The sequence below is a fragment of the Myotis davidii genome, unplaced genomic scaffold, assembly GCF_000327345.1.
Source record: "Myotis davidii unplaced genomic scaffold, ASM32734v1 scaffold86, whole genome shotgun sequence".
NCBI classification, from domain to species: domain Eukaryota; kingdom Metazoa; phylum Chordata; class Mammalia; order Chiroptera; family Vespertilionidae; genus Myotis; species Myotis davidii.
Window position 1 is genome coordinate 1288035 of NW_006298058.1, and position 25679 is coordinate 1313713.

Consider the following 25679-nt stretch of genomic DNA (forward strand, 5'->3'; position numbering starts at 1 on the left):
GTCAGCATTGTTTGCTAGTACAGATCTCATCAGTTTATGTGTTTTGTGACAGTTTTCAGTGTTTTCACGAAGATGCTCACTTGTATTTAGTTTCTGAGACAAATGTAGAGAATTTGAAGGCGTGGTACAAATGGGGGGTGGAGATTAACATGTGTCCTTTCATAGTCCAGGGAAATTTTCTTGATTTTTTCCTTGTATTAAACATTTTAGATTTTAAAATAAAAATAGCTCTTTTATCTTGATTTTTACATTTTAAAAAGAAATATCAATTTAAGCTTTATGAATAACATTCAAATATTCTACAGTTTTGACATTATAACATAATAGATATATTTCATTTCTACTGGGTTTAATAATTGACTAAAAAAAGCCTTTGGCAGAAATTATATTTACTTCAGAATAACTATTCTGTCTTATTCTTGCACTAATTAAAATCACAATATTTAGCATTTATTTCTTTTAAAGAAGTTTAATAAGAATAATGTTCTATTAAATCAATCTGTTTCATTTTAAAGGTACATGTGAGCATGGATCAGCTTACGAATAACTGTATGGATACCATTATCCCAATTTAGAGATGAGTTCATATACATGAGAAGTTGCTTTCCAATGTGGTCTAAATAGTATACGTTATTTTATAGAATCATCATAATAACTGTTTGGCGTAGGTGCTATCATACCTATCTTAAGATTGGAAAACAAAGGCTGAGAAAGATTAATAACAAGATCACACACTAGTAGGTAGCAAAGTTGTGATTCAAACCCGGGCTGACTGTCTCTACAGGTCTTGTTTTAGAATCCAACTATGCACAGCCTTACCAGGAGCTAATAGCTCCAAGTCGCGAGTCAGATACAGATAACTCATCTTGGAAGTAATGATTTATAAATAAATAAGTAATGCTTAACTGTCTTCACGATAAATTGTGGGGAGCCAGCACGGCCATGGCATACTCAGCCCCAGGGTGCCTTATGTGCCATGCCAGCTCAGCCTGGTTCAGTGACCCTGAGTGGGGGAGGGGGCGGGGTGTGTGTGTGAAAGGATTGATTCTTACCGCTTATTTTCTAACGTCTACCACTTACTTTCTATTTCTACAGCTTATTTCTATCTTACCTATCTTTAGCTTAACAAAACCTAAGAGATCTCTTGGAAAAGACAGACAAGAGAATGAAAGCTGGGTCTTGGTGAGATGCTCTCCCTGATGAGGAGACAGCACCCACAATAAATTATTTAGAACAATTTTGGATATATATATATTTTTTAGATCTGTAGCATCCAAGACCTAGTATCACACTGGTTGTTATTCAGGGACCTGGTTACAACTTAGAGTGAAATGAAAACAGTGAACGTCAGATGACGTGGGATAGCAAACAGCACTGTGGATAAAGGGCTGTTTCCTTCTTACGCTTCCTTCTTTGCTTCGTGTGCTGTGCACTCATAAAACTTCTCGTGGGACCAGGGGGCTTATTCGAGAGCTTGACTTGGAAGTGGGGGAGCGTCTTTGAATGGAGACTGCCTGCAGTGCCCGCCTGCTCTCCTTTCAGGCCTCTAGAAAGAGGTGGACAGGAAGAACGTTAAAGAACTCGGAAGGTGGAGGGCTCTGGAGTCAGGACAGCTAGCTGAACCGACTCAGAGGCAGGGACTGTTGCTTGCCTCAGCCCCTCCTGAAGACTGACACAGCCACTCAGCCACAGAAATGTCCTGGTGACCTGTGCTGCGAAGTAATGACTGCCAGCGGCATCCACAGGGGATGCGGCTGCTCATCGCAGCACTGCACTTGGGCTCCGGGATCTAAGCAGCTTGCTTCCAGCCCCATTTCTACATAAAGCCTGGGGCTGCCTAAGCAACCAATGCCACTGACTGTTGACTGGAACCAGCCTTCCTCCTTCAGCAGCCACTGGGGTGAGCTCCTGAGAGCTCTGTGCCTTGCTAGAAAGTTCAGGAAAGGTTAATGCCACACTTGAGCTTTTTTATATCCAAGCCACACCCCGTTTCTTGGCTCATAAATATAGGTGCTAGCAGAAATGGCCTTTGACTGCAAACATATGTCCTGGTATTTTCCAGTTGTATCCCCTGTACCTATATGTTGTTGCTTTTTTCCTTGGGGCTGAATGTCTCCTCTGTGGGTACCCGTCAGGGCAGCTTGGACTATAGAGTTCATTTCCTGTCATATCAGTACAGGCTCCCTCGGGGCCAAGATCCTACCCTGCAGAGGGCTTCCAGGTGACCATTTTTTTCTCCATAATTTTCCTCAAATCCCTCAGGTGAGCTTGTGTTACTTTTATGTAAATTTGGGGAGGGCACACATTCATCTTTTGAAGAGAAAAGAAATGTTTTTAAGATCCATGTTGCCTGGTGGCAAGCCCTGCTTTTTCCCCGTGGGGTTGGCGATCCCTTTGCTTGCGTGTGATTTGCAGGTGTGACACTGTCCGCGCTGAGGAGCTGGGGCTGGCTCCTGTGACTAGGAAATACATCTGGCCTGTGTCGTTGGCGCTCCCTGAAGAAACAGGCCTGGCTTTTTGGAAGCAGGGTTCTAGAGGTGGAAAGGACTTACACATCACCTCTCATCACTCTGTCACCGCCAGCTGTGACTCAGGAGGCTAGCATGGCTGGTGTGAGTTGGTTAAGGCCACAATGAAAGGAAGTGACAAAAATAGGGCTGGATCCCAGGCCCCCCTAGCCCCTTACACCAGCCTTTTGTCCATTTCCAGGGCTCTCCTCTTTAGGTTCTCACCCTCTCGAGGGTTGTTTTCTTGATTGACTCAGGCAAACACTATGCCGTTGACTTCTCAGCCGCCCATTGTAGTCGCTGAGCACAGCCAGCTTTCACTCAGCGTCCAGACAGCAGCACGACGCTGTGGTGTGGCCAGAGCTCAATAGTCAGAAATGCATGGGCCTGGACCAGAAAGAAATGGGTTTCTCAACTAACGCGATTCATATCATTCAATATTTTATTGAAGGAGAGCAAGCCATCAAGACAACTGAAAAACAGCAGCTGCTTCAAATTATGAGATACTTTGAATAAAATAACATTGGCTTTAAAGGCTTGTATAGTATTATGGTGTTATTTTCAAAAGTCGGCCTCTTTGCTAAGGCTCTGACAATAACTCTGTTTGAAACTTTAATGTATGACTATTCAAACTACTTCCAAAACTGTTTTTCCCTTGGAGCCAATGATTCTAAGTGGCACATAGAAGAAACAAGCTTTTAAATGTTATTAATTAAATAATGTTGTATTAACGAGTACTGCAAAGATAAGTAGTGCCAAGAACTTGAAAGTTCATGAATATTCTTGCTTTGTCACAACGAAATAAAAAGAAAGTCCATTTAAAATTGACTTAAGCATGATAGTACACTTGGTGTGAGGGTCTGGCAGAAAGAGTGACAATATCTTGTTATCGAGTGAAGTGTAGAAACCCAGGCATTATGACGAAGCCGGAGTTGGGTGTTCATAGAGGGGCAGAGTAAACCATTATTAAAGATTATACCGTTGAAGAAATGAACCATTTGGATGTCAGGGTCAAATCGAATTCTCGCTTAAGTGCTCTCAAGACCTCCAGCATCTTGGTATTTGGCACAAAAGGAGCTGTTTCCTCGGTCCCTTTCGTGCAGATTGATTTACTTAAGGCCTTTTCTGATAAGAAGAGTGAACGCCCAGCGTGTCATTGAGGCCACAGGTCCTTCCCCTTGTCCAGGAAGCTCTAGCACAGGCCCTGGTCCCGAAGTGCAGAAAGCATGTTTCACTCGGTTGATCGACTCATGCACTTGATTTCTTCCCTTTTATGTTTGTCTTTTCCTGTGAATCAAAGGTCATGCTTCCCCTTCTTCTGATTTAACTCTTTGAACCTGTTCCTTTCCATCTGCCCTTGACATAGTAGGAAGAGCTGCCAAAGAAAAACCCAAACATAACAATGTCAATGATGAAGTAATTCCGGAAGAGCAGGGGCCTGATCTACAGGGCTGAGGCGCAGTGAGTGCTTTTTCTGCAACTCGCCTCTGAGGTGCGAGGCGAGCTGCGCCCGGTGCCATTCTTTGTACTCATTCTAAGGAGGAAGGCACCTGAATAGGGCATTCGGTAGATGGTTGACCCATCAGCCTAGAGACTGAGGGGACATTCTAGATGCATATCCGCAAAGTGGATGCCATTTTTGCTGCTTTAAAAGCAAATCTAAAAACTGCTCCACTGCAGCGCAAGTCACTCATAGGTATCTCCAGGGTTCGGATTGCTTTAAAAGCAAATCTAAAAATATATTTCTTAGCAGCTGTGTCACTGCAAAACAAAACAAACAAAAAAACTGCTCCACTGCAGTGCAAGTCACTCATAGGTATCTCCAGGGTTCGGATCTTAATGCTTCAGAAACTTGCTGCGGATTTCACTTCTATATCCAGACCAAGGAGCCTATTAGCCTGCGATCTGGGAGAACCTCTGCATTCTCGCGAAAATGAGAAACGTGCCACTATTGGCAACCTACGGCTATAATTATGTTAATCTGGCCGTTTTAAGACTGAAATATGGTGTTTTAAAATGTGTCTGTATTTTTATTATTTGTAACAATGAACTGAAGAAATTGAGTGAAATGCTAATAAGCTTCTATTCAGTACCACTTTGTGACTACAGCATAGCAATGAGTCAGAAGTGGTTATTTTGATATTTTTAATTTTGGCAGAGAATTTTGATCTGCAGCATTTTACTCATATACATAGTACATCTTACTATAAAATCTACCAAAACATTTTTATATTTTAAAGTAGATACAGTGAGTATCTGTACATGCAAATCTGTCTTGGCATATATGCTCAATAACAAACATTTCTATTAAATCACTACACTGTGCTATACATCTGTGCCTGTCCCGTCCCCCCTCCCCCAAAAAAAATTTATTTTTTGAGCACTACCACAGATAAATGGTTTTCTATCAAGATCTAAGGCACACAGATCACGGTTTTTAATACAAATATGGGACAAGACTAGAATGGACAATATAGTGACATTCTGAGAGCTTTCAAAAACTGATCTTTCGCTAGTTGGTTTTACCTCCTCCTCCACCAACCAAAACTTTTATTCTGTTCACAGGCAAGTGACGTCACAGATTCTCTTCTCATTCCTGAAGACAGGTTCTCCCGGGAGATAAACTGGGAAGGGAAGGAGATGTGTATAATTGCCCACCATGAATTTTATAAATAATTGATATTGGAATGTACTTATCCTATCAGCATGAAGTGGATGGGGAAGTCTTTTAACCAACCTGGCCTGGGTTCAGAGTAGCCAGTTCGCTTGGGAATGAGAATGGGTACAAGCACCTTCTTGAATGTGAGTTCATAGCATATATTGGGCGTTTTTCTCAAGGATGATGCTTTGGAATATGACAGCACGGCATTTAGAATTTCCATTACTTCACAAGCTCTTATATCTCCAGAAGAGAGTGTGCCATCCTCTTTACCCTCCTGTGAATGTATTAAAGTAGGTATTGTCTTTCTATCTGTTTTGCTCTCATGATTCATTGAATGAGCCTATAAATGTTTGTTGGTGATTTTAAGAACACATTGACCACACTTCTCTGCATGTGAAGCCATATACAAATAAGTTAGCTCGTGTGATGTCCACGGCACCAGGGGGGTAAGAATACAAGCTATTCCTGAGCCGACTTAGCACCTGAACCAGAGCCCCAGGGAAGTTCAGTGGCAGGACCACGGTCTCGGCCGGAGACCACGGCTGAGCAGGTCCCACGAGAAGAACCCAAGCCTTTTCACGCATAACCCAGCTCATCCCTCCACACCCTTCCTTGGGCATCAAGGTGGGGAGGGGTACTGACCGGAGAGGTTGACTAACCCTTTTTTAAAAAATTGGAAACGAATTTGTAGCTTCCGCACATTGAAGGGGAACGTGAAAGTTGAGCATCAGAGGAATCAAGCCACCGTCCTGCCCTAATTTTAAGAAACTCCCTTTGTCTGTTGGTTGACCCCTATCTTCCTACCGTCTCTGGGAGAAACTCTGCCCAAGGTTCCTTTTCAAAGAGGGGAAGGAAAGGAAGAAAAAGGATAATCTGAAGAAGGAGGAAAAAAAACTGGAATTGAGTTGGGCAGGGGGGGAAGACATGCTACTTTGGGGTCAACCTGGAGCTTGTTTCTCTTTGCAGTGAGTTGAAAGTTCTTGATGCTGGTCATGAACTTCCAAAAGCGCTTCACAGATTCCAAAGCATTTTCTTCCCATGCCTCACCTTCTGTGTGGCAGAGGGTTCTTTCCTCTCGGGGGTAGTATTTGGGGGGAACAACTAGACCACCCCTGCCCCTTTGCTGGAGGTGGGCGTTTTGTGATAAGGGGTAGTGTTTGGGGGGAACAACTAGACCACCCCTTTGCTGCCCCTTTGCTGGAGGTGGGCGTTTTGTGATGTGGAGCGTGACTTCTTTACACGGAGTCACTGGACTGGCAGCTGTCTTGTTTTTCCTCCTGAGAGCCTCCGTTGCAGGAGTGCCCAAAGCCTGGCAGTTTGTCCTTGGGACGCAGGGAAGCAGCTCTTATCTCTGAGGAGGAGGCTCCTGGCAGCACCGGGACCTGTGGGGAAGCAGTGACTGGCCCATGCTGGCTGCCACTGCCCAGCGTCTGTGCAAGGCACAGCGTGGCACAGCAGGGCAGGCAGAGAAGCGTGCCACATGCCAGGCCTGGGGGATGCATGACTCCCAAACTGGCTGTCTTTGAGGCTGTTATTTATCCAAATAAGGAGAAGCAGTGGTTTTGCTGACCAGCTCAGATTTCTGCGCCATGTCCGCTGGCTGGCTGGCTGGCTGGCTGGCTGGCTCGATATTTGAACTGAAAACACAAAGGTATGCCTTTGAAATGGAGCATTCTTGTGGGGGTCACAGGTATCCTGGAGACATCATTTGGAAGGCAGTTTCTCCCCACATTTGTAGATAACAGTAATATGCTCTGGTCTACTTTTCTCTTGTACCTCTTGCAGCATTCAATACAGATGACTTTGTTTAGGTATTTCTGGACCTGATTTTAGACGGAAATAATACCTATCTTAGCAATCGCTGGACCATTGCTTTCCTTTGAAGAGTGTTCAAGGAAGGTCAGGCCTCTACACTAACTTCTTTTTTTTTTAATTCTTTATTGTTTAAAGCAGCGGTCACCAACCGATGGTCCGCAGACCACTGGTGGTCCATGGGGTCCGAAAGGTTGGCGACCGCTGGTTTAAAGTATTATATATGTTTTTTTTTTCCCCATTAACCTCTCCCCAGTCGTTCCCAGCCCCCCAGCACATGCCCTCACCCCCCTACTGTCTGTGTCCGTGGGTTATGCTTAAATGCATGCATACAAGTCCTTTGGTTAATCTCTTACACGCCCATCCCACCCCCCCCCCTTCCCTCTGAGGTTGGACGGTCTGTTCCATGTTGCCATTAGCTATTATAAATTGTGCTGCTATAACATAGGGGGGCATATATCCTTTCTGATTGGTGTTTCTGATTTCTTGGGATATATTCCTAGAAGTGGGATCACTGGTTCAAATGGGAGCTCCGTTTTTAATTTTTTTGAGGAAACTCCATACTGTTTTCCACAGTGGCTGCACCAGTCTGCATTCCCACTGCACTGACTTCTTAACGCTAGAGAGCAGGATTGTTCTGGCTCTTCATGGGCCCCTGCCCCGGTCTTTGACTTTGGGTAAGACACTTTAAGTCTCTCGGCCCCAGTATTTTGTGTCTGTTTTTAGTCCTCACCTGAGAATATGTCTTTATTGATTTGAAAGAAAGAGGAAGGGGAAAGAGAGAGAGAGAGGAAGAGAGAGATCAATGTAAGAAACAGGAACCAGTTGACTCCTGTACACGCCCAACTAAGAATGGAGCCCACAGCCTAGATATGTGCCCTGACAGGAAATCGAACCCTCAACCTTTTTGGTGTACGGGATGATGCTCCAACTAACTGAGCCACCTGGCCAAGGCTGGGTCCCAGTTTATCTATAAAGTGGAGATTATAACATTTGTCTGGTGGGAGTGAGCTAGGAATTAAATGAGGAAATTCTGGAAAGCATTTGGTAAACAGGAAGTTTCCAAAAATATGAGTTTCCTTTCCCCATTTCCATCTTCTCCTAGCATATTTAGTTGAACATGTTTATAGGTAAAGAAATTCTAGGTTAATTATAATTGCCACCCAAAGCTTAATAAATCAGCTGAGTGGAGATTTTGATGTGAGCTTTCCACTTCTCTCGAGAGAAGTGGTTCTCAAAGAGCCGTCCCTGGACCAGCAGGTCAGCAGCACTTAGGGACTTGTTAGAAATACAGATTCTTGGGCCACACCCAGACCTGCTAAGTCAGACCCTCTGGAAGTGGAGCCGTGATCTGTGTTTTAGCAGGCTCTCCGGGTGACTCTGATGCGTGCTGAAGAAGTTGGAGAACCACTGTCCTCGAGTAAATTGCTCGTTGGGTCAGAGATCAACCCATTGCTCCAGGACACTAGGCACTCCCCCACCTCCTGTCTCTGAAGGTGCCTTACTTCCTGCCTTGAATACCTAAGAAAGGAAACTCTTCTTACCTACTGAAATTCTGCTCACTATTTATGGACTCCCTTACATATCACCTCTTCAGAGAATTATTTCTCAGCTCTCCTAGCCAGAAGAATGTAGATCCCAAGAGTGTTTGTCTGTTGCACTCATTTGATAATTGTCAAAGTTATTTTTGCTTTTTCTTATTTTGAATATTCATGTACGGGCCTCATTTTTTTTCCTACTAGAATGTAAGCCCTTCAAAGGTAGGTATGAAGTCGTACAGATCTTTTTTTCATCATCAGCCTGAATCCTGGGCATTGCATATGTAGTGGCTACTCAATGAGTACTTTGTGGACCCACTGAATGTTACAGTTGGAATGGGCCTTGGAGATAGTCTAGATCAGACACTTGTTTATATTTAAAAACCTGATGTTAACACCTGGACCAGAATGCAGTTTCCACGATTCCCTGTTTCGTGTTCTTCGCACTTCACTGTGATGCATTGACTGCAAAGGGACCCCTGAATGGGGGCTTTAGGGGCCACGGACTCCAGACAAACTCAAATAAAACAGATGGGCTTTCAAAGTTATATTCATTTAATTTGTAAACATGGAGCCTTTTAAATTCTTTTATAACTAGTGAGAATTGGGAAAGTTCATGAGCCTATATAGTTACACAACAAATAACATCTATTCACAGTCTTACATGAGAGGAGAGACTTTTCCCAGTTCACTAATTCAGTATACCTGGGATACCCATGGAACTTCTTTTGGCTTCAAACGTTGCTGTTAAGAGGAGAACAGGTGGCTCTTCTGAACCCAAGAAGAGTTGGCACCTGGACTGTTTTGATCTTGATTTCCATCATTGTTTTTTCATGTTGATTTTGAGGGAAAATTGAACTTGGTGGATTTTTTGAGTTATTGTCCCTCCATGTTATCCTCTGGAGCTCTTCCCTCACACAACCCTTCCTCCTTTTGACAGATTGGCTAATATTGTTCAGCCAAGGATCAAAATAATGGCACAACTAAAAAACCTTTCATCAGAAGCCATCCATAAAATCCCCTTTAAAATGGGTTCTGCTGACAGAGCTCCCGGTGTGTTGTGTGTGTGTTCTATTACTTCGTAATAGCACCAGCACATATCCTACTCCAATCAATATAAGAACAGAGCAGGATGCAGGCAATGGGGTGATTCCAGGGCCACTATTATAACCCAGGTCCACAGAGTTGGCTTCAGAAAAGCTGTGCAGAAAGGAGGAGCTGTGCAGGGGAGACAGAAGCCACCGGAAGGGGTTAAACCTACTGGGCACTTGGTGCTAAGAAGCTGAGACTGCTTGACACGTGAGAGAGGGTTTAGAGGAACCAACGAAAGCCTTGAGATTTGAGTAGCTACATTGTGAGAGGACAGTGACAGAACAAGAATAAAGGATCATTTGTCCTCTAGCTTGGCATCTACCATTCATCAATTTGATTACCACTATTTCCTGCAACAGTCTCTGAAAAAACACCTAGTTTTTTAAGCTGCAGCTATAAAGCATAACATTCTATATAGATCATCAATTTGTTGCTTAAGTTCAGATATATTGAAGACATATCATCAAACTAGTATATACTTTTTATTCTGACATTGTGATGATTATTCTAAAGGTATATCATGTTGTATCAGCTTTTTAAATTTGCAACGTAATTAAGTTGATCAGTTTCCCTAACAAAAGGTAAGAAGGACAGAGGAGAAGGGACGGAGATGTATGCTTCTGTTAGTGATCCAGCAACTCTGAGAAGTGTGGTCCCAGGAATGTCACCAGTAGCAGGATTGGGGTCATAATGGTAACAAGTATTAATCAGATAAGGCCCAGATATTTTATCCCATTAGTAATTTAGTACCTGTGACTAATGGAAATATACATACTTATACACATATCACTAGTGATGAAATGATATATAAATAGTGTAATTACTGATACATAATATAAGTAAGTATAATGAATAAGCATAATAAATACCAATGTGTATATTAGGTACATACAATATATAATTAATTATATAATTAATATAACTAATTTTGAGGCAGGAAGATAAAACCTCCTAGTAAGTCAAGAGAGTATCTGGGTAATTGGCTCCTAAGCCCACTGGTATGTCCCAGTCATTCTTTCCTTTGCTGAGAAAACCTCAACCTGTAAGTGAAGTAAATGAAGTCATTCTCCAACAGAGTTCGCCACGCTCCACACAGAAGGTCAGAACTCAAACAAACCCTCAGTCATCCCAGTAGGGAAGGCCTCGGGAACACAGTTCCTCCCAGAGCAGCTCCCAGAGTCCTGGAGGACACACCCGCGATTTTACACTTGAACTCGAAGGAAGCAGTGGCCCAGTGCCTGGCAGAAGAAGGGCATTCTGCTGCTTCACTCCTTCCCAGCAATGGGGAGTTGATTCTGGTTCTCAACTCCTTGCACTTCCATTTCCTACCCATCAGATGGTATGTCTGAGGCCCATGAAATGAAATCACAATTGAAAGCACTAGGTAAGCTGCAAACTGCTGGATGAATATCGTGTGTGTGTGTGTGTGTGTGTGTGTGTGTGTGTCCAAGCGTATCCTTTGTAGAATAAGGAATGTTATAAATAAATAAATATTTTGCAGAATGTATGTTACCAAGTTAAACAGGAGTTTAGAGAACTGTCAAAAAAAGAAAGACACAGCCCTGACCAGTTTGGCTCAGTGGATAGAGCGTCGGCCTGCGGACTGAAGGGTCCCAGGTTCGATTCCGGTCAAGGGCATGTACCTTGGTTGCGGGCACATCCCCAGTAAGAGATGTGCAGGAGGCAGCTGATCGATGTTTCTCTCTCATCGATGTTTCTGTCTCTCTATCCCTCTCCCTTCCTCTCTGTAAAAAATCAATAAAATATATTTTTTTAAAAAAGAAAGACACAGCCTAAGGAACTGAAAGTAATATTCGGGTGACAGAGGTGACTTGCTACTAGCAACAAGTCTGGAAACACCGAAGGGAATTCCTGTGTATAAAAGAACAGTGTCCATCCAAGAAATGGCTGATGTGCAGAAACGGAGGTAACTGATGAGAAGGCCCTGTTTGCACCATCTGTTGCAAGTGATAGAAAGAAGATATCATTTTACAAACTGTAACTATTTTAGGTACAAAAGGAGGTTGCCCTTGGCCTGGATAATGCAGGAGTGTCCCAACAGAAGATCAAGTATCCATGAGGGAAGGACATTTCTCTTTTATCTGTCCTGCAGCTTGACACACTTACAGTCATGCCTTGGAAGTTAAATGATTTATTTAACATTACTTTCCTCTGTGCCAGACAGGTCTTGAATCACCACTGGACACAATGCTAAGGCAACCAGGGCCAGTACTAGAGGGCTCCGCGGAGTTCCCTGTGTCAAAATATTTGTGGAAATACACTGATCTTAAATATAGCCGTAAGCTAACCACTGACTGCACCATTTCTTTCCTGAGAATAAAATAATTTTGGCAACCGTCTGTCTCATGTCTGGGAGACATTCCATTTATGATCAAATGCAATATTAAAAGGTTCACTAGTACCTCACAAATGACCATCTTCCCAGTTTTAACAGTGTAAGCAAGATGAATTTGGGAGAAACTAAGATGGCGGCAGAGATAAACACCGGGAAATTAATGCCGCGCACAACAATTGATTAATACCTCAGAGAAACAATACGGACTTCATCCAGAACCACAGGAAGCCTGGCTGACTGTAAACTCTACAACTATAAGGAAACATTCCATTTATGATCAAGTGCAATATTAAAAGGTTGGACACATATGTAATTTCTTAATCATTAACAAATTTAGCAGTGTAAACAAGATGAATTTGACATTTTTTTAACATCACAATCACTTCCCTTCATAATATGGTCTTAAGGTTGATAAGTACATTTTAGATATTCCTTTAACATAGGTAATTTTGTTAAAGGCAATCAAGAAATGAATAAGGAAGGGAAATAATTTCTCAAGACTCAGCCTTTCCAGAGCCTAAAAAGTATTTCTTGTTGAGGTAATGCTGAAATAACCAGCCTCTCCCTCCTTAATAATAACTCAAAAGAAATGCGTTGCTTCCACGTTGCTGAAGTGCCCGTCAGTGAAAGGAAGTGGGAGGCTGAGGAGTAGGACCCTGAACACGCGGCTGGAAGAGCAGGTTCACAGAGGCGGCAGCGTCCCTAGGATGGGCCTGCAGAGGAGGGTCAGCTGAAGTGAGGGCCAGCGTGGGGGGCATTCGCGGTGGGTTGTGGTGACTAAGCCTGAGAGACCCCTTTGCTGGAGTGCGCACGCCCCTCGTGGAGGGTCCCTGTGAGCCAGGATTTGCTTAGATCAGCTCCCCTGGCCCCTTGGGCAGCGCTGAGGATATAGAACTCCTCCTCCGGGTGAGCTGCGTGCTTCTCACTAGAGAGCATTTAACTCATCCTGATTCACCGCAGGGTTGGGCGAGCTTTCAACCCCCTGACAGGGAGTTACTGCTCTGCTAATGACGGAGCCACAGTGTGCTCCGCAGGCCCTGCCCGGGAGCACTTTGCAAGTGAGAGCGCTCTGGACCTAAAAGGAAGGAGGCGGTGGAGAGGTGAGCCAGACAGTCTCTCACCTTGCGCCCACGGACTCAGGTGGTAGCGGGGCTGACAGAAGCCACCTGTCTCTAAAATAGCTGACACGGGCTAATGTGTGGAGTGAGGCGTGAGTCACTTAGCCGAACAGCGACAGGGCAAGCTGAGTGCTTCTGTTTCGTGGGGAGGGGCCGTGACCCGGGCTCCTGGCTTCTGTTCCCTCGCACAAGCAGCCCTGCACGTAGGAACAGCGGGTCAGTGACTGCAAGAGCCCGATGGCTAGGATGTCTTGTGTACTGTATGCCAAACGCAGGGTCTTTAGGGATGTGCTGGCGGTGGATTCATGGCTTAACCAGACAGACAGGGGAGAGCGGCCCCCGCCTCCCCCTTCCTGGAAAGCTCACGTTGGACTGAAGAAACGAAACCTGCAAATGTACACCAGATGCGGCCGGGCTGATAGCGCGCTTCCCATACTCCGCCGAGAAATAACAAGCGCCTGCTGATTAGATTAAAAATCAAAACAAGGGTTTTCACATTCCTTCTTCTCTTTTCCGACCTCTTAGGTGGCATCGGTTACAACCACTTCGTCCAAATATTGTTTCTAATGAGACATCTTAGGAGGGTGGCCATGTCATGTGCTCCGTCCTCTCCCCCGCTTTAATAACCACAGAGCGTCTCGGTGGCAGTAAACAGTGTTTTGAGAAAGCCTGCAGTGCTGATGAAAATGAACTTGAGAGATGTCATGGAATTCTTTCGGTCAGCGAGGACAACCTCTAAAAGCCAGGAAATGTTTGAAAAATGCGCAGGCTGCCCAGAGTGTGGTCATGGGAGGGTGGCCTGAGGCCCGGCCTGCGCAGGGACTCTGCTGGGTTTCCACTCGGGGAGCTTTCCCTCGCACCAGCCCCCAGGGCTCAGCCAGCTGGCAGACTAGCAGAGCCTACCTGTGAGCTAAGGAAATGCATGCCTTCCTTCTCTCTCAGCGTTTGCTAGCAATGTGTTCGTGCCTGTGCGCCCTGCGCGCCGCACAAGTCCCTTCTTGCTGGGAGCGCACGTCCCTGCGCCTGTTCACCTGGAGGGAATAGCTAGGAGGCCTCGAGGACTACCCCGGCCTCCATCCCGCTGAGGGTGGGGCACAAAGGCTCTGGTTTCCTCGCTCGAATCCCCTCGTTGCTCAAGCGTTGGCTGGCCCCGTCTATCTTCTCCTCTCCTCTCAGGTATGTTCCCCGCCTGGCACTGCACAGGACTGATTAATGGCTGCTACCCAAAGTTCAGCCCGGTGAGCGAGGCTGGTTAATGAATACACAGACAGCCTCCTCCCTCCTGTTTTCCCTCCGGTGTTATAAACCAGGGGAATTGGCTCACGTTTCCTTCCGTTGCCAATCCAGAGACTTCAAAAGTCTTGGCAGCAGCGCAGGTGTGGGGTGCGGGTCCACCCCGGTTTCCTAGCAGCTCCCGCCCTCCACGGAGCGCCGACCTGAGAGCTGGACCCCAGGGTAATCAGCCCGTGGGTTCTCGGATGGTTTCCATTGGTGCTGGCTGCTTGTTTGCTGGTCTGAATGATCGTGTTTGCTTTAGTAAATCTATTTTGTAATGTTTCCCCCATTGTTAACCCATTTACCTGGGCCTCCCGGAGTTCATTGGTTGGTGTGTGTTTTCCGTGTAAGCAGTTGTTAAAGGACTGAGTCACCCCGCCGGAGCCGGTGGTTGGATGTGGGCTGAGGTTATTCAGTGACTGATTTCCAAGGGGAGGAGACACTGGCTTATCCTGGGGAGGAGGACTTTTCATCCATGCCCCAGGCCGCTTCTTTCAGAAGACTGAGCAGAACGACATGGTCTTTACTGGTTGGGAACACAAGCTGGGGGACGCTTCAGGATCTGTGTCCTTTGGGATTTCTTCTCTGAAGAGAAAACTCTAACATATCCAAGTGTGGAACTGAGGATTTAGATGAAGGCAGCAAACAAAGGAATCGTGTAATTGGGAGCTGAGCCAATGCGATTTCTCACGGCATTAGTTATACAGGTGATTGGCTTAAGAAAAAGTAAGTGGCTTTAATTCTTTGTCGGTGAACGTCTCCTAAAATCCTCTTCAGTTTTGCCGGGTTACTTCATTGTGTAGTCTGACTGAGTGAGATGTTTACAAATTCTAGACTTGAAATGGTGGAGCTTGAAGTAAAATAAACTGTACATAATATTCCCTTTCTGCCAACAATATATGTATTTTAAATACGCCACAAAGACATGATTACATGAGACAGTTCCCAAAATGATTGGAAATAAACATTTTTTAGGCTACATTTTTTCCCCCCAGAAATAATTGTAAGATGTTTCCCCCTCTTATCTTACATTCAAAAAATTTCTCAATGAGTAATATTTGATTTAACTTACAGTATTGGGGGGAAATAAAATTTGGATATATGTTAGGGTTTCTAACTCAAACTTCAGGCAATTCATTTGATACTGCCCCAGATTTTTTCCTGGTCTTTAGGAAGTTCAGGCCAAACAGCATATTGAGAGGGGAGCTGTGGTCAGGGACAGCAGCCTGAGCCGGGCCCAGCACTGGGATCTGGAGGAAACTGTGCTGTTTACAAGAACTAGAAGGACTCAACCCCGAGACAGCAGTGGTTTGGGCAGTAATGGAGAGAGGGAGCGGCGGTGCCCAGCACAGGAGATGAGTGATGGAGAACCGCCTTGTTCATCCATTGCCAGTATGCAAGAAACGACCGTTTTCTTTGTCTGGGCTGAGGCGCAGGCAAAGGAATATCTGTGTTGTATTCTGGTAAGGTGTTAAGAGAACCTTTACTTTTGTGTGTAGGTCATCCCTTTCCTGGTGAAAAATGAAATTCTTTAAAGCTCACAGAAGACGTTACTGTTGAAATCTTGTGGGGCAAAAATGTCAGTGATATAACATATCCAGATACATTTAACTTACTAAGCGAAGTGAGATGACAGAGTAGTTTAGTAGCATCAGAGAGATTGGTGGGAAATAAGGGATTCAGGTATATTAAGGTGCATAGTAACTCTGTGTGTGTGTGTGTGTGTGTGTTTTGCTTATTTATTTTACCTTAAAGTTTAATATAATTTTCTCCTGAAAGGACTGACTTTGAGTACTAGTGCAGGAAAATCCCAGTATGTATTAATGCCATTTCTTTATTCATTTGCCAATAAAACAGAAAACAAAACGAAACTGGGTATGTGCCTGATACTGTAAGAGATCTCCATGAGATCAACATAAAAGGCTTGGACTATTTAAACTATGAATTATAGACTCTTAGATATCATCCTAGTTCACTCAGACTATCAGTATCTTCTGGAGTCTATAAAGTCCACTTTTTATCAGAATAGCCAGTAGTCTCCATGGACGATCACCCTGAAGACCTGAAAAAGATTCTCTCTTCTCATCTCCCCATCCATACCTTCTGCCTCATCTTGAGTGAGTTGCCTTTGGTCAATCCATATCCTTTCGTGTATGAACCCAAGTTATCCAGTTATAAGGGTTCATTCTGGTTGTAAGTTTAAAACATTCCCCACGATATAATGGGAACATCATGTCATTCTCTCCTTGGGCTCTATGTAGAGCCAAGGATGAAATTATCAGGGTTCTTTTTTAGAACTCAGTCTTGGAAAGTCCGTCATAGCTTGGCAAACCAACACAAGAATTCTGCCAAAGGCTTTCAACCTCTAAGTCACTCTCACTGAGGGAGACATTCAACTTTTGATTACCTCTTCTGCCATAGCTGAATGCTGTATTCACCTGCACTAAGCATAACTCAGGTGGATAGTGATTTTCCCAGGAGCCCTGTTGGATGATGGCGAGGTTATTTTGAAGTGGACATGGCAGGAGTGGTACACAGCATTACCATTAGGCACATGATACTGATGCTTGTGGCCAGGATCCATCCTCCATGGCTGAAGTCCCATTCTTGGTTGCGTGGTACCCATGCAGTTCTTGCTACTGGATGTTAAATATTTTGATCAATCACCTGCATTCCCAATACGAATGCACTGCGTATTCAAATTGTTGTTAACTATTACATTTCTTTCTGAATTCATCTACAAATGACATCAAGAACATCTAACGATATTGCTGCATGTTTTATGTTAAAAGTTAGTTGTATGATGTACCTCTGAACCACTTCTTTTCATCTTACCCAACATGTTTTTAAAATACCTATATAGAAAAATAAATAAAATACCTATGCAGGCACCCTGTTGTTTTAAAAGAAATTTACTCAATTTGTCATGAAGTAAAGTTAATTTCACATTTTTCTTTCATTAATATTCTTTATCCTTCTAGACAGTTCTGTACTCCTCAGAATCTTGATGTCTCTTTTTACTCTATTGCTAGAAAAAGGGGGGAAGTGTTTGATGGGTATTAATTGGGGCCAGGCTCCCCAAAATCAAGATGTAATATGAAGCCAGGTAAGAGGAAAAAGAACAGGGAGCAGTGACTAACGCAGTTAGGATTTCTGTTTATCTTACGTGGGGTCTAGACATCTGAAACCCCCTTTAATTTTTGGAATTAAGAATAAGGATAATAGTGCCTACCATTTGTAGCACCTGATTCCTCTTGAGCACTGTTACACTTTCTACACAGTGGCATGTCTGAATCTAGGTGATAAATTGATCGTTGCGTTCATTTGGGTTGATTATTGCGTTGTGTGGTCTGATTGTGTGAGGAATTTGGCCAGACACGCCCTGCTGGCTGAGCCAGTCCTTCTTGTATTTGATGACCTGTGAAGGTCTGCTTTGCTCACCACTAACCCAAACCTTTCTTTCTTCTTTTTTGTCTTCCAATTTGTTTAAAGACTTTATTTCAACAGCTGTTACAACTTATTAGTCATCAAAATGATCAGTGGATGTGTTATAGTTTCTAGGCCGTAAAGCAGCTTCAATTGCTGAGTTACTGCCACCAGACTCCCCGGAAGGCTTTAGGCTTTCAGTTGGTAGTTAGTTTCTTTTCACTGAGCCGTAACTTATGGAAGGTAGAGTGGGAGAGGTATTTATAGAGGATCTGTGTTGCTCTGTTGCAAAACTTCTGTCAGGTGGCTAGTCTAGCCATTCTGGAATGAGAACTGGGAATGCTCTTGAGCAACTGAGTCAAGTGAGTGATCAGAGAGAAAACCAGCTGGGCCTTGTGGAGCTGACATTCCTGGATCCCAACCTTGAGCTTCAGCCTGGAAAATGGGGTGAGGACAGCTTGAGGATATCCCAAGTTCAGTGTAGACGGGGAACCAACTGGCCTATTGCTATTTTGGTGGGACTGTGTGTGTATTGAGAGGTGGAAGGCATGGAATAAAGTTGTAATTGCCACTGAGGAGCCTGCGTACCCTGGGCCCCCAGAAATAGTTCCCCGCCCCAAGAGGGCAGAGAAGTGAAGCCAATGGTGTTCAGATAAGGTAGCCTGAATGGCTTCTTGTGGCTGCTACATATTTGCACCTCGCTTGCATTTTGTATTGGTCATTCCCATTATTAAATCTTTCATAACATGTGAGACTCCTGGGGCAGGGGCTCTGCACTGCTGGGTCTTCCCAAAGACAAAACAAGGAAGCTTGGGAGTCCTGCGGTTCTTCCCCGCATTCTCCTCTCAGAGCCATACTCAAGAGCACTCTCTTAAGGGTAGGAACTGGGGGCTTCTGAGAGCTGTGTGCTAGAATAATGCCTGGTTCCAAGCAAGTGCTTGATAAATACCGTTTCCTAAATGAGTGGATATGTAAGATAAGGCATCAGTATATATTCAAGGTACTGGGCTCTGCTTTATTTTCAACCTTCTGTTGCCTCTGCTTTTTCTTCTCTCTTTCCCCATCACCCACACTATGGGCCTCCCAGCGCCTCATCTTAATTCTCATCTATTTGAGCCCACCTCCTCTCTCCTCTTCCCCCTATCTCACCCACCCCCAGTCATGTATGTCCTCCTTGTCTGTCACATCCCCAGAAGCCTGGGTAGGAATGTGGGCTCCTGTGACAACACAAATAGAACTTAAAGAGTGGACCTGGGAGGTGCCAAGCCCGTTTGTCCCTTCCCTTAGGTCCATCTGGAAAATCTCCTGGGTTTTGATGAAAACAGAAAGTATCAAATCTTCATATCCTGAATTAATTTGTATTTCTTATTCTGCTCCTTGCTGAACACAGCAGTGTAATTGCAAATTAGTTTTCCCTTTCCCCATTAAGTTGATCCCTTTTCCTATTGAAATATATTTGACATATAACATTATATTAGTTTCAGGCGGACATGTATGCATATTGAGAAAGGATCACCACAGTAAGTCTAATTACCGTCCATCGGCTCATTAGAGTTACAATTTTTCTTTCTTGTGATGAGAACTTTTAAAATCACTCTCTTAGCAACTTGCAAATATACAGTACGGTATTATTAACTATAGCTACCGTGCTGTACATTATATGCCCAGACTTATTTATTGTATTTATTATTTTAACTACAAGTTTATATCGTTTATATGTTTAGACCACTTTTACCCACCCCTCACCTCTGGCCTCTGGCAACCACCAGTCTGCCAAGAATCTATGATTTTTTTTAATATTTTTTTTATTGATTAAGATATTACATATGTGTCGAATCTATGATTCTTGAGTCGTTGATTCTTTAATCATCGTTTCTTCTAAAGGAGAGCTAATGGGAGACCCTGTGGGAGTCCCTGCTCTCTGATGGTAATGACACAGCCCAGAAGTCCCTGCTGCCTGAGCAGGAAGCACCGGGCTTACAGTGGCCAACTCCTGTTGGCTTCTTTTCATCACATGGCAGCCCCAGAGGAGGCACTGTTCCTTCTCCCACATGCCTGGGATTCCCTTCCATCTTCTCTCCCTCCTCCAGTTGCACCCTTATTCCCTGGATCATTATTTCCTCCCAGCCTCCTAGGCTCAAATAAGTAAGGAGATGGTGAGGGAGAGTGAAACTTCCCTTCAGGTTTTCCCTAGCCGTGTCCTTTCCTCTTTGGTCCCGTCCCTAGGCTGCACCAGATGGGGAAGATGCTTACTATTTTCCAGGGCTGATACTAGAAAATGTGCCCGGAACAAGGTTTAGAGAACACAACTTTAGAACTTTTGATACATTGGACCACATTTATTAAGTGTCTCTAAGAAGCTATGACCTCAAATTTTAAACCACTGCACAATTTTCCCTCCAAACCGGACAACGTGAGTTCTACATCAGGTGTGTTTGGTTCCTGTGGCTGCTGTAACAAAATACCACATTTAGTGGCTTAAATCACCACAAATGTATTATTGTACAGCTGCGGCGACCAGAAGTCCCGGTGGGTTTCACAGGCCAATAGCAAGGTGTTGGCCGTGCCACTCTCCCTCTGAGGGCTCCTGGGGAGAATGCATGCCCTTGCCTTTTCCAGCTTCTAGACGCCACCTGCATTCTTTAGCCCCTCTTCTACCTTCAAAGCCGGTGGTACCATCTTCCAGTGTCTCTGACGCTGATTCTGCACCACATCTGCCCTCCTCTGACCCTTCTGCTTCCCTGTCACATATAAGGACCCTTGTTGTTGCCGTCTGCCCACCCGATGATCCAGGACAGTCTCCCCATCTCAATATTCTTAAAGGGGGACGTCTGCAAAGTGCCTGTGCCATGTAAGGGGACATAGTTACAGGGCCCAGGGATGAGGGGTGGGCATCTGACAAGGGCCCTCATGCAGCCTCCCACATCAGGGCAGCTACCCTATCCCCTGGGGCTTCTCTAAAAGATGTGAATATCAAAGCACATGTTCTAACTTCTTGTTTTATTTTCAGATGCAGAGAGAACTTGTTTATGCCAGAGGAGATGGCCCCGCGGCCTCTCGACCTGGGTCCACAGCGCACCCAGCCCACGCCATTCCAAATTCTCCGCCCCCCACGCCCGTGCCCCACTCCATGCCTCCCTCGCCATCCAGAATTCCTTATGGGGGCGGCCGCCCCATGGTGGTCCCCGGCAACGCCACCATCCCCAGGGACAGGCTCTCCAGCCTGCCCGTGTCCAGGTCCATCTCCCCCAGCCCCAGCGCCATTCTGGAAAGAAGAGACGTAAAGCCCGATGAAGACCTGAGCGGCAAGAACATGGCGATGTACCGAAACGAGGGTTTCTACGCGGATCCTTACTTGTACCACGAGGGACGCATGAGCATCGCCTCTTCCCACGGCGGCGCGCACCCGCTGGACGTGCCGGATCACATCATCGCCTATCACCGCACCGCCATCCGGTCGGCGAGCGCGTACTGCAGCCCGGCCTTACAGGCGGAAATGCATATGGAGCAGTCCCTGTACAGGCAGAAACCCAGGAAATACCCGGACAGCCACCTACCCACTCTGGGCTCCAAAACGCCCCCCGCCTCCCCGCACCGCGTGGGCGACCTGAGGATGGTGGACATGCACGCGCATCACAACGCCCACGGGCCCCCGCACACCCTGCAGCCGGACCGGGCCTCGCCCAGCCGCCAGTCCTTCAAGAAGGAGCCTGGCACCCTGGTGTACATCGAAAAGCCACGGACCGCGCCAGGACTCTCCGGCCTGATGGACCTCGGCCCTCCGCTAGTGGAGAAGCAAATGTTTGCTTACAGCACCGCTACGATCCCCAAAGACAGGGAGACCAGGTAAGGGGGGCAGGGGGGTGGCGAGGGGGGGCTGTGCCCACGTGTTGTTGAGCGCTGCTCCTCAGAGAACAGATGTCAGCTGAGCATTGTGCCCTGCGGATGCCGCGGCGGGCTCAGCCGAGACCCAAAGGCCAACCTTGTCCGCGGCCTCTAAATTGTTGGGGGTCAAGTAAGGCAGAGCCACGGCCCTGCTCAAGAAGGTCAGACGCATCAGGAGTGGTCAATGCAGGCTCCTGGGCGGGGGTCAGACCGGGTCATCCATAACTACATCTGAATAATTTGGAAGAAAATTGTGGTTAGCAGAAACCATTCAGACCCAGAAATCCAGAGTTCATAATAACGATCCGCCACAGAAAATAAGGAGCGAGTGGCCCAAGGTGTAGCTGTTGTGTTTTTCCTTGTGTGGTGAGATTTTGTTTTCCCATCTGGTTTGGGGAAATGGAAAGAAGGTGTTACTGGTTGTCATCGAGAGTGATAAAACATGAATTTGCATAAAAATAGGATGGTTTAGATTTACTGCTCATTCCAGAGTGATACGGAGATCAGCAAAATTATCTGGTGAATGACCCCCTCCAGCCATTTTAATTTCTGTTTTAATATACATATTATTATAATTTGCCAGTCTAGAACCTTCCTACTACATTTTTAAAACTCTCCAAAGTTAATATAGTAAAAGAAAAGCTAATTTTGATAGAGCAGTGGTTCTCAACCTTCCAAATGCCGTGACCTTTTAATACAGTTCCTCATGTTGTGGTGACCCCCAACCATAAAATTATTTTTGTTGCTACTTCATAACTGTAATTTTGCTACTATTATGAATCGTAATGTAAACATCTGGTATGCAGAATGTATTTTCATTGTTACAAATTAAACATAATTAAAGCATAGTGATTAATCACAAAAACAATATGTAATTATATATGTGTTTTCTGATGGTCTTAGGCGACCCCTTTGAAAGGGTCGTTCGACCCCCAAAGGGATTGCGACCCACAGGCTGAGAACCGCTGTGATAGAGGGAATTTCTCTAGCCTGACTTGGTTAACGGAAATCAACGTAATAATTATAATCATAAAATATCTAGTCAAAAAATGCATCCCAAACTAGTTGTCATATAAATCCAGAAGATGTATGAAAAATGATCTACATATTTAATCATTCAGCACCTTATAAGAAGCAGTGTTACCTGTTCCTCACTAAAAATGGTAATATCACTTACTACTATTACATAAACTTATAAAAAGAAGGCCAAAATTGTGAATGTAATATGAATTGTCTATCTTACTTTTTCACACACAAATCAGAAAGCCCTGTCCTCATTAGCAGAATTTTATCATGAAAGGGCTGCCTCTCCTTACCTGTTCAGGCACAGCAGAAAGATTCCTGGAGGATGGAAAGGGAATGAACATGGTCGTTTGGGAATCATTAATACTTTAACAAAGTGTATGCTTGCACACGAGTAAAAAAATATACTAGCAGTGGTGACTGGCTTGATTATGTAGGACTAAGAAAAAATAAGGATTGGGAAATGATATGTATTCTCTGCTTTCCAAAGGCTGTAGGAAGTGAAATTCTAACACTCGAAGAAAGGAACACAGGCAGCTGATGGCTATGGGAATACTGAGGCTTATTGGAATAGACCAATGTCACAACTAGAGGGAAATCTACCAAGATGTGCCTTGTTGCTCAGAAGCTTGTGCCCTGTGCTTTGAAGAAAGGGTGACACGTCCTCTGGGGTGGGCTGTAAGGGGCTGGTGGGAAAAGCTAGTCACTTAAGGGAAGGACTTAGAATCATAAGAATTTAGTAAGGAAACAGTAAAAATCATTCATCTCCAGGATACTATGTGAGGGCTAGAATCCATCCTCCCCACCATCCCCGCCCCACCACCACCACCATGCTGACTCACCTTGTGAGTCAAAGAGAATTGAGAGCTTGGTTCCACCATGGATCATATTAAGCTTATTTCCACCCTGCTGGGCTGTAGGCACGTTTTGGTCAATGACAGTGTATGACTTCTTTCCCAGCATGCAGTTACCACATGTTTATAACTTAATGAGCATCACTGAGCCCAGGTTTTTCTTTTTAATTTTTATATATTTTATTATTTCAGAGAGGAAGAGAGAGGGAGAGAGAGATAGAAACATCAATGATGAAAGAGAATCACTGATCAGCTGCCTCCTGCACATCCACAATGGGGATGGAGTCCGCACAACCTGGGCATGTGCCCTGACTGGGAATCGAACCACGACCTCCTGGTTCATAGGTCAACGCTCAACCCCTGAGACACGCCCGCCAGGCTGAGCCCAGTTTTTTACAGCACCTAGTTATGGGAGGGAACAAAAGAACTCTCTGCTCTGTGGAGTCTTCTCTACATTGGATCAAAGTCATGAAGAATTTTAGCCTTCAGCAGTATCAGAATTCTTTTAGGGCCTCTGCTTCCTCTTTAGGTTTCTATTTTACCAAAGCTTGGGAAAAGTAGATGGATTTATGTTTTATATGTTAGAAACCCTTTTTAGAAAATCAAATGACCTTATTTCTAGAATAACAAGTATTAGAAAAATTGACTAAAAAAGAATAATGTTCACCTAAACTATACTGTCATTATCGCTATCATATTCTGACATATGATTACAATTATGAACATAATTTTACTTTTTTTTTATTCCCTGATATGTGAAATAACAGAGGAAGAATTTTATCTCACATCTGGCCGAGGTGATTCCTCACCTGTTAACCAGCTTATCTTCAGAGGGTGGAATTGGAGTTCTTGTACATGCATGAGCAGGCTAGATTCCCTTTTCCTGTAGGCCAACACACACGTGCACACATGCACACACACAAATATACACACACATGCACATATATCAGCATTTAGAGTCCGCATTACTGAAACACCTAAACATCCTTAACCCAGGCACATGACAAAAGTGTGTATAGAACCATTCTCTAGTAAAAAGTCTTGTGTCTGGAAATTTTGCTATCAGCACTCCCACCTATCATCCCATAGTTACCTAGATAGCCATACTTCCTCTTCTTCAACTGTAGTTCTGAACTCTTCTAGAGAGCTTAGTGACTGAGCTGCAATGTAGTACTATAGTACTACATTTATTTTATAAGTACTACTATTTTAAGAAGAAGAGTGCTGATGGTAACTAGCTTTTACTGAAAGCCTTTTATGGGCCAAACACTGTGTTAAGTAGTTTCTACACATCTTGGGATATAATCATCATGACTCAGTGAAGTACCGGTATGTACTATCATCATTTCAATTTTACAAATGCGGGAACTGAGCTCAGAGAAGTGAAGTAACTTGCCCAAGGTCACAAAGCCACTAAGTGGCATGTAATGTTCAAGTCCATTAAAGAATCCATACTTTTTATCAATGTGAAATATTCTGCCTGGTGCATAAGAACTATGAGTCCCACCTTCACTGAGAAAATAACTGAATTCTGAGCATTTTAACCAGAATTTTCCACAAATGTTTTCAGGACTAGATGCTAAGTAACTGCTCCTGAAGGATATTTACAATAGTAATCATGGTAGAATTTGCATAATTAACTGCTAAATATATACATGCCATTTAAAATATAGCTGCCCTAGCTAATACATTAGCACAATTATGAAGAAATAAGGAAAGAATATAGAGAACCTTCTTGGTAGATGTTATGTTTAAAACAATGAATGTGAGTACTATGTCCATGAAATTTTTTAAAAACAAGAACATAAAACACTTACTGAAGCACAAAATTATAGTCTATTATTTCACCTATACCGTGATGTTATTTCAGATATATTGAATCTGTGGAAGTATTTTTAAAAGAGTCTTCAATGCCTAAATGTCTAACTTCATGAGTATAGGGTCCTATAAAGTGCCAAACCAATTTCTGTTTCAGTTAAATGATTTTAAAAAGCAAATAAACCTGAGAGTGCTCTTTTTATAAAGCTCTGAAGTCAACTTTTACATCTAAGACGCGAAGCTACCGAAGCACGGGAGGGAGACCGAGAAGTCTGTGGCGATGCTTTCTTTGGGGCACAGCTGGAAACCACTG

General features: G+C 44.3%; 1 protein-coding gene across 1 annotated transcript in view; it reads left to right on the forward strand.

Annotated features, from left to right (window-relative positions):
* The window catches only part of KIAA1217 (KIAA1217 ortholog), a 331386-nt gene that overhangs the window by 242408 nt on the left and 63299 nt on the right, over window positions 1-25679 (forward strand). Inside the window, exon 7 of the mRNA XM_006773828.2 lies at window positions 20797-21632. Coding sequence (XP_006773891.1) covers window positions 20797-21632 — 836 coding nt within the window. The remainder of the gene's footprint in view (window positions 1-20796; window positions 21633-25679) is intronic.